Source organism: Urocitellus parryii, chromosome 6 (genome assembly GCF_045843805.1).
Source record: "Urocitellus parryii isolate mUroPar1 chromosome 6, mUroPar1.hap1, whole genome shotgun sequence".
NCBI classification, from domain to species: domain Eukaryota; kingdom Metazoa; phylum Chordata; class Mammalia; order Rodentia; family Sciuridae; genus Urocitellus; species Urocitellus parryii.
This window is the reverse complement of record NC_135536.1, coordinates 111,285,662-111,301,687: the sequence shown is the minus strand read 5'-3', so window position 1 is coordinate 111,301,687 and position 16,026 is coordinate 111,285,662. Positions and strand designations below refer to the sequence as shown.

The 16,026-nt window shown below is 38.7% G+C and overlaps 2 protein-coding genes across 7 annotated transcripts in view; one reads left to right on the top strand and one right to left on the bottom strand.

Moving 5' to 3' along the window:
* The window catches only part of Smad3 (SMAD family member 3), a 142,699-nt gene that overhangs the window by 11,931 nt on the left and 114,742 nt on the right, over positions 1-16,026 (bottom strand). The window lies entirely within an intron of this gene.
* The window catches only part of Aagab (alpha and gamma adaptin binding protein), a 49,758-nt gene that overhangs the window by 33,211 nt on the left and 521 nt on the right, over positions 1-16,026 (top strand). For 3 of the 6 annotated variants that reach the window (XM_026408819.2, XM_026408823.2, XM_026408822.2), the window contains exons 6-10: positions 6,925-7,007; positions 7,887-7,983; positions 13,101-13,205; positions 13,663-13,712; positions 14,374-15,862. In XM_026408819.2, coding sequence (XP_026264604.1) covers positions 6,925-7,007; positions 7,887-7,983; positions 13,101-13,205; positions 13,663-13,712; positions 14,374-14,451 — 413 coding nt within the window. In that variant the 3' untranslated portion in view covers positions 14,452-15,862. Of the gene's footprint in view, positions 1-6,924; positions 7,008-7,886; positions 7,984-13,100; positions 13,206-13,662; positions 13,713-14,373; positions 15,863-16,026 lie in introns of those variants that run through there. The other 3 variants (XR_003302598.2, XM_026408820.2, XM_026408821.2) reach the window with 3 other exon arrangements.

Below are 16,026 nucleotides of genomic sequence, written 5' to 3'. Positions count from 1 at the left end.
TGCAGCCTCTATGTGGTAGCCATGTCTCAGGTGTGGAGACCAACCTTGCATGTGACTTGGTCACACTCCCCCACTGGGTGATTGAGACATCAGGCAGATGCTGCTAGATGCCCCACCCTTCTTGGGTTGGGGGGATAGTGTCTTTGTGCATGGGCATGCCTTCCTACAGCCCCATGGGTGGAGCTATGCTCACCTGTTTCTTTTACCACTTGCCCTGTTTGGGATAGAATGTTCCATGGAAATGCCTTTTGTGTGTCCCCTTCTCTTACTGTGCCCTTGGGTGTGGCCTACCCAGATGTCAGTCATCCTACTGACAGTGGACATCATGAAGATAGACTCAACTCCCTGAAACCTGACCTCTTATCTCATTTGAATAGCTTCTCCTCAATAAAAGGGGTCAGCACGTGGCGGCTCTCTCTCGCTCGCGCTCTCTCTCTCTCTCTCTCTCTCTCTCTCTCTCTCTCTCTCTCTCTCTCTCTCTCCCCCTCCCTCCCTCCCTCCCTCCCTCCCTCTCCCCCTCTCTCTCTCTCCCTCCCTCCCTCTCCCCCTCTCTCTCTCTTTCTGCGAACCCTTAAGGTCAGAGGAGCCGGCACAGCAACCCCAAAGAAAAAGGTATTTCTGTCTCTTGTGTGGTTATTTCATGCAACCTAGTTAGCTCACTCCCCCTGGAGTAACCCCTGAGCATTTTAGCTGCAGACAAAACCCGGCACTCAGGATCAATGGATAGTTCTGCGTCCCCACCTGCATCCTTAGCATTGTGCTGAGAACCATTAGCTGTTGTCCATCTCTGCATGGAGTTCTTGACACAGTTGAGGATAGCAGTAAGCTCAAGACAGGCATTTATACTAGCATGTTCTGCAAAGGGCTTCTTGATTGCCATTTACAAAAAGTAAATGGCACCCAGGCAAAGGAGATTGTGAGCCAAAGTCGAGTGTAGAAATTCCCCAGAGCAGGGGGAGAATATTTCTAACACTGACAGGAAGGGAACATGGAATCTTTTAAATGTCTTGATTCTCTCTCTTTTTTTTTTAATCAAAAGTATTTTCAAAGCCAGGTGCAGTGGTGCTGCATGCCTATTTTCCCAGCTTCTTGGGAGGCTGAGGCAGGAGGATCATGAGTTCAAAGACAGCCTTAGCAACTTAGTAAGGCTCTAAGCAACTTGGCAAGAAAGACCGTGTCTCAAAATAGAAAATTAAAAAGGGCTGGTGATGTGACTTAGTATTTAAGTGCACCTGTGGTTAATCCCTGGAATGAATGAATAAATAAATAAATAAATAGCTTTCTTTTTCCAGTAGTAACTTAAAACCTGAAGATTTTGGCCAAAAATTTTCTGTCCTGATTAGTAGATTCGTATTAGTGACTTAGCTGAAGGCGATTTTGACCCCAGGGGACATTTGGCAGTGTTAAAGGTACCTGTAGGTCAAGACCAGGGATGCTGACCTGGCTGGCCAGGTAGAAGCAAGGAGGGCAAGATCCTTGACACACTGAAGAGTCCTCCAGCATCAAGTGTCTATAGGGCTGAGATTGAGAAAACCTGGTCTATGTGTACTAAAGGCACAGTGAAGGGATATTAGGACCTAACCACCTGTTTTCTTTTGAGTTTTATGTGACCAGTGCCTCTAGGAGTTACAGGGCTGGCGACTGGGATCTGTTAGTAACACTGAAGTGGCATATGATTAGTCATTAGTCCTGAGTTGTTTAGCTTACTTCTGTGAAAATCAGTCTAAGCCATGAAAGACAGCTGACTAAAGAGAACTGGATATGTATAAAAAAACATCTTGTATTTGACCCAAATTTATGTCATGCCTCATATTTGATAATAAAAATATTGTAAACATCTCAACACTACTTTTAACCAAGAGTTCTGGGCTCAATGAAGAGAATATAGGATTTAGAACAGAGAGTCCTAGATCTCAAGTTCTGGGCCCAGCTTTGTGACTTTGGACAAGTTTCTTGATCTCTCTGAGTTATAATACTATAAGAGAGAATAATAAATCCTTTGTAAAAGAGGATAATACAGTAAATAAGATATATGTTGATATGTTTGTGGGTGGAAGACAGTCCTCAAGCATTGTATGTTCCACGCTTAAAAACATTATCTTGCACATATTAAGCATTCAGTAAATATTGCCTATTTTTATTAAGAACTATTACAGTAATTCTGCAAGCCTAGTATTGTTATACCCACTGCATAAATGTGGAAATGGGTTCAGAGAAGGTATAACTTATGTAAGAATACACAGTGAATGGTAGAATTAGGATTTAAATCCATCCATTTAAATCCATCTTAAAAAATATTAAACAGTTTCTTATCTCCAGATTCTCACTTATCATATTGCCTTGAAAAGAGGGAAAAGAGCAGAAAAATGAAAGGAAAAAATACCTTTTAAAAAGTTACTCATCCTCTTATTCCCATACTAAAACCCTCTCCTTTTGCCTGGATTTTTAACCCTCTAAATATCTTGTGTAATGTATGTCAAAATTGCTATGTGAAATGTATTTTGGGTTTCTAAGATAAACAGTGTTCCTTTAGACTTGTAAGGAGGTATCTGAACAATTTCACATCTTTCAAGTTTTCTTGAAACTTGTTAAAAAACAAATTATCATCCCTAACCCTTGAGAATTGCCCATTTTAAATTTGTTTTCTAGAGGCTATAAAAGTTTTGTTTCCAAAACTTGCTGGAAAAATTTGTGCCAGTAACCAGCACCACTATATTCTTTTTTTTTTTTTTTCTAATGACACTATTATTCTTACCTATTATTCCACTGATGCCAACTTACTAGACCCCTGAAATGGAATCAGGTGTTTTTAGTATATATAATGGTGCTTCCTTATCTTTGGTTTCACTTAACCTACAAACACAATCCAGATATTCCAGATATAAACAACTCATCAGTTTTAAATTATGCACTTATTCTGGGTAACTTGATGAATTCTTGCATTGTCCCACTCCATCTTGCCCAAGATGTGAATTGTTTCTTTGTCCAGTGTCTTTGGACTGAGTATGCTACTTGCGTGTTCGTCACGGTAGCTATCCTGGTGGTCTGATACACTGTTGAGGTATTCAGTGTTTATGTTCAGGTAACCTGTATTTTACTTAGTCATGGCCCCAAAGAGCAAGAGTAGTGATGCTGGCAATTCAGATATGATAAAGATTTAAGTATCATCTCATGTTGTCACAAGAAGGAAGGTAAATTCAGTATAATAAGTTTTGAGAGAAAGTGACCATATTCATAGTAACTATTTTGCAGTATATTGTTGTAATTGTTCTATTTTATTGTTGTTAATCTCTTAACTGTGTCTAATTTATAAATGAAACTTTGTCATAAGTATGTATTTATAGATTGGTTGGGACCATGTTTTTTGGATTTTGGATATTGTTGATTTTGGAATATTTGTAGGGAGATATTTTCAGAAAGAACCCAGGTCTAAACATGATATTCAGTTATGTTTCATAAACACCTTATAGCCTAAAAGTAATTTTATACAATAGTCATACTGCACCTGCATTTTGACCATGACCTGTCACTTGAGGTCATGTGTGGAATTTTCCACTTTTGAGATCATGTTGGTGTTCAAAAATTTTTGGATTTTGGAGCAGTTTGGATTTCTGGATTAGGGATGTTCAAGCTATATAGTGGGGGGAAAAAGCATAAATAGGGTTTGATGCTATCCATGGCTTTAAGCCTCTGCTAGTATTGGTACACATCCCCTGTTAAAAAAAAAAGGGGGGAGGACTACTGTTCTTATAACTCTGTTATTGTTCCCGAATAATTAACATACCACTGTCCCCCTTTTGGCATGTCTGAAGTTCCAGAAGAATCAGTTGAATAGATTGATTTGTTCCTTCCTAGTCTAATATTTTGTGGCATCAGTAAAATCTATAGGTGCTAGAGCCAATTTTAACAACTATCTGATAAAGGAATAAATTCTTCTTAGTAGGGATGACATTTCCATGCCCTGAATCCTGGACACACACACACACACACATAATTCTAGCAAATAAGAAAAGATTTATGTGATTATTTTCTATGAGACTCAGAATAGTTGGAGTAGGTGCACATGGGCAGAATCTTAAAAAATATTAAACAAGGCAAAACAGTTTCTTTAAAGCCATTGTGTATAAAGTATCATCCAAGTCTTTTGAGCAACATTAATATGCAGGCAGTCTGCTTTGGATAAACAAAAGTAAATTGTTTTCCCAATTATATAAATTGATATGCTTCTGACTTCCTTAAAATATAAGCAATGGAACATAATGAACTTTCTTGTTAGTTGACTGAATTCTCCATTGTTTATAAGAAAAATAGTGAGCAAAAGTTCTTCTAGCTTATTGTAATTAGCCTGAAACCTGATTATAAACCTAGTTCATCTGTGAGCCTACTAAGGTTCTGAAATTTAAGATTCTTATTTTTCTCTGTTAATTGGCGGGGGGTGGGGGGGTGGGGAGGAAGACACCAAACAACTTAAGCCCAGCAATTCCAGGTTACTGTTAAGAGAGGCCAAAAGAAACCTCTTTGTAAAATTGAAAATTTCTAGAGTCTAAGGGACCTTAATTATATTTAGCAACCAACTCATTTTACAGATCAGAATGTTGAAGCACAGAGAGATTAATTTTTCTAAGATCACATGGGTAGGCATAGCCATGAATGAAATCTAGGTTTTCTGACTACTGTCTCTATTCTCTTCCCACTGTTCTTTTTCATTATTTTAGGATCGGGCATTAAACATTTATACTCTTTTTATTGTGGTAAAATATGCATAATATAAAATCATTAAATTTCAAAGTATTCTTTGTCATAGGTGAATAATACATGAATATGGAACAGAAGTCAAAAGGCACACAAAAGTTTACAGTCTATTGTTCTGACAGCCCCGCTCCTTGAACTCCTGTCCATCCCAATTCCCCTTCTCGAAAATAGCCACTGTAAAGAATGAGGCATTTTAAATGGACCATTTTGGTCTAATATGCACAAACTGACATTGTGTTGCATTTTTCTTCATGAGTTGCAGTCTGGCCTGCCAAGTTTAGGGAATGCCCAGTAGAGGAAACACATAAGCCATGGAATTGGAATGTGGAGAGATTTATGAATTGGATTTGAAAATTACCCCAATCCAAATTATTTCATGTAATAGAAAGAGGGCTGTCTTACTGCAGTAGTTTATTATGCAGATACTGCCTTTTGTACAGAGAACCCTGAGTAAAAGAGCCCTCGTATATCCTCTGACAAGGAAAAACCCAAGTCTTGCATGACTCCTTGCAATTGCTTTACAGTTAATAGTACATCAGCCAGAAGAAAGCTGGAGATGCTCTGAAACTGTCAGTGGAGGACAGTGGTCTGCTTCTTTCAGGCCTCTGAGCCTGGGAAGCCTTAATGCCCTGCCCTTGGATTGGGTGAGGAGAGGAAGGCGGGGGCTCTGGGAGTATACATACACTTGTGACCACACTACTACTTTTGAGGTTGAACAGCATGAAAAGCAGCTGGTAGCAATGCCTTTTTGTGCTATCGAGTCCTGGGTTGTCTGCCCAGCACAGGTACTAGCGACTGCCTAGGATGACAGATCTGGCTCAGAAATGCTGTAGGCTAACGTCCAGCAGGCCACAGTTGGGTTCATCCTGGCTTAAAAGGCACATCCCACCCAGTGAATGGAAGAAGGAAGGGAACTGTGACCATTTCTCTTTGGATACCTGTGAGTGAGTATCTTGACACCAGGTTTCACCTGGGGAAATGATATAGGAAGTTTGTAGGTGGCTTAGAGGAAGAAAGAGGAGAGTGGGTTGGAGGAAGTGATGGAGTAGGAAAGGCAAGGTGGGAAGAAGTTGTGTTTTTGAGAGAGAAGTTCTTTGACTTCATTGCTGTTAGACTGTTGGATTGTTCTACTTAAGGTGATGGTTTTCAAATTTCTTTGATCCTGAGTTTAACCTAGAATGCTTGCTAAAAATTGAGATTGCTTGACTTCTGTCCCATATGGTAACTTAGTGAGTCTTAGGTAGAGTCTCTGAATCCTGGGGTGGTTTTGATACGATTTCAGGTGATTCTGGGGAACCATACTGGATCAGGGCTAGAGGGCACATCTTTATCAGCTCTGGACATTCTACACCAGGTTTGTGTTTTGTTGTGATATGAGCATAAAGAGTGTGGGGAGCCTTAACTGCAGATGGCTAATTCATATCAAGATTACAGCTTTTTTCCAAAAAGTATGCATGTTCCTTTTTACTTGATAATAATACCTTGAGGTTGATTCTTTAAAAATATTTTTGATTGTTGAAAACACTGGAATATTAATTCATAGTAACTGTTCAAACAACAGTGCCATTAATCTTTGCAAATAGAATCACAGATTCACCTTTGTTGTAATGGCTCTACCATTATTTTGACCTAGACTAATATTCTGTGATTTTAAATTTATTTAGAAATGAGAGGGTATATGTGTTAGTCAGCTTTGTGTCAGTGTGACAAAAAAAAAAACCACAATAATTCAATTAATTTTTAAGGAGGAAAGGCTTATTTTGGCTCATGGTTGCAGTCCACAAGCCTCTGGCAAAACAGCACACGAAGGCGGAGCACGTAGTGGAGAAGGCTGCGTGTTCACCTCAAAGTGGCCAGGAAGCAAAAAGAGAGAAGAGCCCAGGATCCCAGTGTGCTCTTCAAGGGCCTGTTCCCAGTGACTTCCCTTCCTCCACCTACACCCAACCTCCTTAAGGTTCCATCACCTACCATTAGGGACCAAGTCTTTAACAAATGGGCCTCAGTGGGAGATTTCAGATCCAAATGATAGCAGTATGATAATTGACTATAACTATTTTTTTATAGTTAGAACTTTAATAATGAGGACATAATCTCTGTTTGATCATCACAGTCTTTTTAACAACTATAACAAATATAAATCATAAATTTCAGTGATTGTATTTTTCTTTTCAGATAGAAACCAAGGTTTTAGCCTTCTCAACTCATTGGCTGCAACAAACCATAGCATTGGATCAGCAGAGACCTGTCACTCAGAGGTAAAGATGTTTTTGGATCTTTTCTCCTCTTTGGCCTTAATTTCTCCTTGTTATTATGAATCTTTACACATTCATTGTTTTTTTTCTTTTTTTTTAAGAGGTGATAGGATATTAAGAATAGATGCAAGGAGAATCTAAAGTAGCCCTATTGTGCCTGGTATCTGTTGTGAGAAGGGTAGTTCAGCCCCCGTGAAAGCAGTCAGCACTTTCAAAATGTTGACAGTTGGGCTACTGTGTGTGTGTGTGTGTGTGTGTGTGTGTGTGTGTGTGTGTGTGTGTGTTTGCTGGAGTGTTTTTTATAATATGCTAGGATTTCCTTGAGACATAAACTTGCCTCCAGATCTTTAATTAGTAATTGAAACTGGTAGTTCTCTTAATACTTCATGCATACAAGGCCATATACAAATCAGAGGAAAGGTCCCTGCCCTGAATGAACTGATAAACCTGTTTCAACCCTCTGTCCTCAGGACTCTGGTCCAGATTTACCTTGGTTAACATGCTGAAACCAAGACTAAATGATATGGTGCTATGCTGTCTTTCCAGGGGCCTTTTTCTTAGCCTCTGTGCTATTTGCATTATGATATGTAGGTTCTCAGATTTGAAATATAACATGAATCTTAGATGATGCAAACGAAAACATGTTTTAATAGCTTGTAGCAAAATCATAGCACTTTCTAGTTTTTCCTTGAGGGAAAATACTCCTGTTAGTGAATTTTCAGCCTTTTATGGTTAATGTAATCTTACTCTTTCTTTCCTTGCCTCTAGCTTGTTACCACTTCTCTACAGCCAGCAAGGGAGTGTGAAAGCGTGAGCCTTTTTGGATTTATCTCTGAAATAGCGTGCTATTCAGTTGTTGCTTATGTGTATTTTCTTCAACAGCAGTCCCATTTGCCAGCAGCAGATAGGACAGAGTCCCTCCCAGGTCATTGGGATGGTGCATCTAACACAGCAGATGCCCGGGTGGATAGCAGTGTGGGTAAGTTCCTTCTTTGGCTAGCAAGAAATAGTTCTGTGGAACTTGGAATTGACATCTTGGCAGAAATCCTGGGGGGGGGGGGGGGGGCGTTGATATTAAACATGGAAAAAGGAAGAAAATGGATGATGTACTCTAAATGAATGTAAGCCTGTGAATGTCAGAAGAAGAGGGAAGAATAAGTACATAAGAAATATGTGGGCACTGTTTCTTTTTTTATCGACTTAGCAGGATCTTGATTCAGATTATCTCAGCTAAGACAGAACCAAGTAGTAAAACTACAGTTTTTTGTGGTATTTAATAGTAAGTAGTCAGAATTAATGGTGACAAGAATAATATACAATTTTCTAAGCCCTTTCATATTCTTTTAAACTTCTTTTATATCCACTTTCTCATTTGGTAATGAAGTTTGGCAAAAAAAAGTTGTTTTACGGAGATGAAGTTGAAACCTAGTGAAGTTGAATCACTTGTCCAAGGACATCTAGCACCTGAAACTGAAACTGGAATCCAGTCTGCTTTCCAGAAGCCAGAAAGCCAGGGAGCTTAGTTGACAATAACTGTGGATGTTCTACTTATATTCCTGCTTTATCTTTATGCCCCTGAGAGCTCATGTGCAGTAATAACTTTTAAAAACTATTTCAAAACTATAACTTTGAAAAACTGATTATAAGGTAATCCATGTAGAAAACACAAGTAATTGGTTACAAAAACATATTAAGAAGAAAAAATTATGTATAATCTCTCTTTCTCTTCAGTTTATTCAACTTTATCCTCTTAATTGAATCCTTCCTACTGGCTTTTAAACCTGCTTAAGTTTCTAGCAGTAAGCTGTGATCATACTGAATTGACATCACACCACAGGTTGGGGGAGATGAGAAGGAACCTAAGTAACTTGGGAAACAGACCCTGAGGCTGAAAACAAAGAATGGAACACAAATACTAAACTTTCCTCAATGGATTTGTTTCTCACAGAAGTATAAGTTAGCAATTCTAAAAAGAAGAAGAAAAAAGTGTGTTTGTGTGTGTGTATGTGAATGTGCACATACATATATATACACACATATATACACACACACATATATATGATAAAAAATAAAATATATTCTAGATAATGAGGGCTTGCTTTCTCACTTAGAAGAACTTATGAATAAAGAAAGGAAAAGGCTAGCATGAACCCTTTGGTATTAAACTGGAATCTATTGTATCAGTATGAACTCACAGTTTTTAAAAACATATACTTAAAGTCAGGACATTAGGGAAATAAAAATAGATATGTGTGTACACATGTTAGTGTATATACATAAACTTCCTAGTCCTGTCCCCAAAAGTCTAGAAGCAGCAATATCCCAGTAGTGGTAGATGCACTTAGCACTTAACAGATCTTGGTTTCTAAATACCATTCTCCAGTAAAAGGAACTAGGGCTTCTTGAGAAGTGGCTGCTTCCAGGGCTAGGGCAGGGAAAAAGCAGGATGTGCCAGGAGCATCTCGTGATGCCAGAAAGTAAAGAAATACTCAAAAAAGAATGGGGAGGGGCTGGGGTTGTGGCTCCGTGGTGGAGCATTTGCCTAGCATGTGTGAGGCACTGGGTTCACTTCTCAGCACTACATATAAATAAATAAAAATAAAGGTTCATCCATAACTTAAAAAAAAAAAGAATGGGGAGACATATTAAAAGGGTACAGGAGCCAACCTGAGAGAGCTTCCAGCTGGAACAGTTTGACCAGAAAAATAAGTTAGTATATTATTGGTTTATAATTTATAGAATAAAATAAGTATTCATGGATGTATAGTAATATAAATAAATAAGTGGGAAAGAAAGACTCCTCCCCTTTATAGAAGAATTTCAATTAAAGAATTTGTAGGAGTGAGGAAAAAACAAAAACCACCTTTGGACACATACCACAGTGACAGGTGTCACAGGCAAGATCTGCTCGAATAGGTTAAAATTAGTGGATGAAAGTTTGAGTAGAAGTAGTAGGATATTTACATAGTTTAGAAGTATCTCTCCCAAGATATTTATTACAAAAGAGAAAGTAGCAGCTGCAGACTGGACAAACATGGCAGATAGTGACCATTTCACCTACATGATGCAGGTGACCTTCACCAGTAATAAAATTCACTGACTTCAGATCTCCCTGCTAGGATGCATGGAGGAGGACACATCACTTCTTGTCAAAAATGTCATAAGATGAAATCAGATAAGCCATACTAAGAGACATTATACTAAATAATTGACCAATACTCTTCAAAGTATCAAGAATCATAAAAGGCAACAAAAGATTGAAGAACAAACTAGAGAGAGATGATGAGATTTGACAGTTAAACTCTGTAGGATCCTGGAATAGAGGAAGGGTATGAATGGAAAAACTGATGAAGCCTGAATAAAGTCAGTGATTTAGTCACCAGCATTGAATCAATATTAACTGCTCTGTATTTATACTTGTAACATGGATATATAAGAGGTTAGCACTTGAAGCTGGGTATAGTGGTACACGCCTATAATTCCAGCAGCTTGGCAGGCTGAGGCAGGAGGATCATGAGTTCAAAGCCAGCCTCAGCAAAAATGAGGTGCTAATCAACTCGGTGAGACCCTGTCTCTAAAGAAAATATAAAATAGGGCTTGAGATGTGGCTCAGAGGTTGAGTGCCCCTGAATTCAATCCCTGGTTACCCCCACACACCCCCCCAAAAAAAAGGAGGTTAGCACTTGGGTAAGGTGGCTGAATGGCTTGGGGGAACTCTATATATTATTTATTTTTATTTTTTAGTATAGTTGGACACAATGCCTTTATTTTATTTATCATGTAGTGCTGAGGATCCAACCCATGGCCTTGCACGTGCTAGGCAAGCACTCTACCCCTGAGCTACAACCCCAGCCCCCTATATACTATTTTTGCAACCTTTTTTTTTTTTTTTTTTTTTTGGACTGGGGATTGAACCCACAGGTGCTTTACCACTGAGCTATATCCCTAGCCCTTTTTGTTTCGATACAGGGTCTTGCTAAATTGCTTAGGCTGGCCTTGAACTTGTGATCCTCTTGCCTCAGCCTCTCAAGTCACAGGTATACACCACTGTGCTTGGCATTGGCAACTTTTTTGTAAGATTAAAATAATTTCAAAGTTTAAAAAATAAAAGAAGGCAAAACAAACTAACAAAAACAAAACTCTTCCTCAACTCCACATCTCCTTTCATACCTCTTTGTTAAACCTATTTTCAATCCTTACTTCCCATTACTTCTTTCTCTCTTTTTGTTTGTTCTTTTTAGTTCCCATTACTTCTCAACTTTCAACTAGCTTTTGCCCTCACTAAACCACTAAAACATCTCTGTGTGGAGGACACCAATGACCTCATGCCACTAAATCTAATAGATATTTAGGCTTCTTGGTGGCATTCAGTCTTAAAGACAGTTCCTCACTGAAATAGTATCTTGTCTTGATCCACTCACCATGGCATCTTCTGGTTTTCTTCTTACCCTGTTGTTCCTCTTCTTTCTTTGGTAGATTATCCTCCTTTACCCAGCCTTTAAATATTGCCTTCATCAGTGTTCCACCTAAACTCCTCTTGTATATCTATTTTTAAGCACAAAGTGTATCTGTCTTTGTCCGTGGATTACTTACCATGTGTCCACAGGTAAATCACAATTTTTTATCTTCAACCTTATACCAGCTGCCTACATGACATGTCCATTGAACTAAAGCCAACTTATCAACTGAAATGCATTTTTTTATTTTTAATTTTAGTTGGACATAACTTTATTCATTTTTTATGTGGTGTTGAGAATCAAACTCAGGGCCTCACACATGCTAGGCAAGCGCTCTACCACTGAGCCACAGCCCCAGCCCTAAAATGAATTTTTAACATCAAATTGTATGGCACTGTGGTAGATGCAAAGAATTCTAAGTTATCACCTTTGTCTTCAAGGAGCTTGTAGTCCAAATATGTGGAGACAGGACTTATAATGGTCAAGGCCATGATCTTTGAAGCCCTACATAGCTGAATTCAAATAATATCTCTACTACTAGTAGTGAGATGACCTTGAGTAAATTATTGAACCTCTCTTGGCCTTAATTTCCTCTTCTGTAAAATAGGAATAACAAGTCTTTCCTCATAGTGCTGTTCAAAAATGAAGTGGACTCATGTAAGTTAAAGCACTCGGTAGAGCAGGCACAAAGGGTCCTTCTGGTACCGCATAGTGTGTGTGTATCAGTAATGGTGGGGAGGTGCTAGAATGCACAGTGGCATGTGCAGGTGCCGCAGCAGCTCTGTAACTGGTGTTAAAAACAGATTTCTGAGGAAGGAGACCAGGAACTGGGATGGTTAGGGAAGACATTTGTAAGATTGTGGGCTGGGAGTGGAGACTGGATCAAAATTCTGAGTAAAGGGGCTGGGGATGTGGCTCAAGCGGTAGCGCGCTTGCCTGGCATGCGTGCGGCCCAGGTTCGATCCTCAGCACCACATACAAACAAAGATGTTGTGCCCACCAAAAAAACTAAAAAATAAATATTAAAAAAAAATTCTGAATAAAAACAAACTTTGATTAAAAAAAGTAATGTACTAAGGTAGAAATAGTAAAGGATTTGTAGTAAGAAAATATGAATTTAAATCAGCTCTGCTTTTGAATAGCTAGCTGTAATTTAGCTGAGTTCACTTTTGAATATGGGTTTTATCATCTATAAGTTGTGAATGATGATATCCTAATCAGCTTATATGGTGTCAGTAGATGTAAAAATACTTGTAAAGTTTGGCATTAGTTGGCATTATTGTTGAATCATTGTGCCTTATTGTATCTGGTGTGGCCTTCAGAATTGCAATCACCTACTTGTCAATTCACTTACCAGCTGTGACCTAAAGCAAGTCCTTCAACTCTTGAGCTTTGATTTTCTTATCTCTGAAATGGAAGTAGTATTCCTTACCTCATTACAGCATTGTAAGGATAAAAGAAGTTGCTGTTCACTTAGGGGCCCTCCGAGCAGCCAAGCAGGGTGAGGCTCTCTGAATTGTAAAACTGGCACACAGTGCTACTCAGTCATTGTGACATTCATGAAGGCCAGCATTAATTGCCTTACAATTCTGTGTGTTGACAACATATATAACTAACGTGTGACAAATCTTTATTTCAGATCCCATGTTAGATCTGGATATTCAAGAATTAGCCAGTCTTACTACTGGAGGAGGAGATTTGGAGAATTTTGAAAGATTATTTTCAAAGTTAAAGGAAATGAAAGGTAATCAACTCCATTGTGTCTAATATATTCACATATTGATGTTCATCTATTTTATATAATAGGATTTTATTTTGTAATTGCTGGATTGGATACATGGTCTGGTCTCAGCTATCTTCAGAAAGTTAACCACTGGGGCAACTCTGCCATTCTCCATTGATAAAATTCCCTGGGGAAAATTTTGCTTTCTTTGTTCTTTTTCCTCTTAATTTTCCTTCTCCTGCTGCCCTGTTTCTTTCAGTGTGTCTCATTAACATGGCATCTGTAAGATCCCCACCAATTTACTCACCTCATTCCTATCTGGAAAATTTGGAAGACTTAAACTTCCTAATACCTGTAACAGCTACACCATCAACATGTCTTTGAAATCCATCTCCCATCTTCTAGTGTTAGAACACCCATATACTCCAGATTCTCCTATGCTATTAGACAAATTTCTTAAGATATATTTTCCCCCTAGACAAGGCTGCGACGCTTCCTCACGAGCAAAGAAAATTGCATGCAGAAAAGGTGAGATAATCCATCAGGTACTTATTGAATACCTACAAAAGATCCAGTGCTTTATGATTATATTACATCACACTTCTGTACTTCTGAGGGGTCTTATAGTGAGCTTTTCCTTGGATATTAACATAACTAGTTTAAAGTATTTATACAGTAGTAATACAGTTACTGAAGTCAGACTAAGATTTTTCAAATGTATGCTGAGTGACATGAACTGTATTGAGACTTGGAATGTTTGCCTTTCTAACAATTGGGTTGGAAAACTCTTAGTTGTTTTGCTTTGTTATTACCAATGCAGCACATGTCCCCTGCAGGAAACTTACGTTGGTGGTGGTATTTCTATATGAATTGTCAATAGTTTATTTATCCAGCTCCTTTTTTGGACTTTTAGGCCAACAGTGTACATTTTTTTGTTTCTATAAATAATAAAACTGTGCATATCCTTTGTATACACATTACCTTTACCTACAAGTCAGATTGTATCCTTAGCATAAATTCCTAGATGTGGAAGTCCCAGGTCAAAGGGTACTTCAGGATTTTGATATCTGTTGCCAGAGGGCTAGAAGGCAAAGTGTAGAACTTTAGGTTCCAGGCAGTTTAAGGCAAGACGTGAAATGAGCTGAAATTGAGCTGTTGCCTGAAACTTGTTGCGTGCATCTCTCCACAGGTGGCCAAAGCTTTCTGGATGGCAATTGGGGGAGACAGAGATGAAATTGAAGACCCATCTTCTGATGAAGAACACTAAATTATCCCTACTAGGTTTGACTCACAAAGATGCTAGCTTTCTACGTGAGATACTTTCTGCTCAACCCAGTAATATTTTGCTACAATTCCCATTCTCCTGTTGGCCACCTGACTTGTTTTTAGTCCCTTTAATTTTAGTGTCTAATAGGAAGTTCAGAAGAATTCTTTTCTTCTTCAGTATGTGGGACAGAGGAGTACAATAACAATAATGAGTGAGAATTTCTCAGATATACTTTTTTGTTCGAGGAATATCTGTGATTTGTCAAGTTTAAGAAGAAAACTGCTCAGCCTTTCCAAGCCAGGCTTTTCTGTAGCATCCCCAGCATTCACTCTTCATTGCCAGAGATCAGGGGCATATGCCATTTTCCCTACTCAAGGAGTTTACAGATCTGAGCTATGAAGCTTTTGGGAGGAGGAAAGTAGCATCTCCAGGTTGGATTTGTGCTATGGAACGGGGGTGTGGGCAAAGTCAGTGGCCCACAGGTGGGTCTCTAATTAAAAAGGTGCTCTGGGCATCTCATTTGAGGCACAGTGTCTGAGCTCACACTACAGTGAATTTTAAAAAATAGTTTAGAGACTATAAGGAATGAAGTCTCATGAAGATAAAACAGACCTGCCACCAAGTTTTTGTGTGGAGTCGGGAGGTAAGAGAGAGACTTGTGGAATTCATGTGTGGGCTATGGAAACTATTCTCATGATGAGATTGTTGTGTTGGCATTATGAAGATACTTCTGTCTTACTCTTCTCCTTGCTACTTGAGATGCCAGGGCTGTGCCTTCACACTTTAAACCTTGAAAACAAGGAAGCATCCCCTTCTTCCTGTTTAAAAGACATCACTACCAAAGTAGCAACACCAGACGGTGGGTGAGGATGTGAAATATTAGGTCTTGCGTTCCTGAGCACCTTGTTTCACTCTCCAGCTTAATGGTTCCTCTGGGCCTTTTCAGGGTTACAGCCCTGAGAAAAAGCCCTGTTCTTTATCCTGACTCATTCAAACATGATTGATCACTGAAAGGAAAGTTTGAAAGAGAAAGTGGAAAATATAGCAAATAAAAATCCTTATAAAAAAAAAATCCTTATAAGCACTGTAGAACCCCAAAGAGCTAGCACAAAGAATGGAATGCTGTAGGGACTAGGCTAGAGCGACCATGGGGGAAACCTTGCAGTAACTGGAGAGTTCAATAAGAGGATCCAGGGAACAATGAAAGCTATCTTAGTAGCTTTTTTGTTTTGTTTTTTCTTTTCTTTTCTTTTTTTTTTTTTTTTAACTGTTCTGAAAGTCTTTTGAGTCAGTGGTTCACCACCATCCCATCAGTGGGACCGATATTTCCTTGAGGTGACTATGCTTCTTCAAGGTGATGTTTCTTTGAATTGATTGCATTAGCCATTAAGGATGAAAGGAAGTTGGCTTTGGGGTTGCCAAAAAATGTGGAATATGTTTTCTTAAAACATGGAAGATTTTAGAAAATGTTAAGACACATTGGTGAGGGGAAAACAGACTAGAAAAAACTGTGAACTTGATTTTGTGGATTAAACAAAGCCAGGTAATTAAAATGATCTATTTATAAAATGCTAA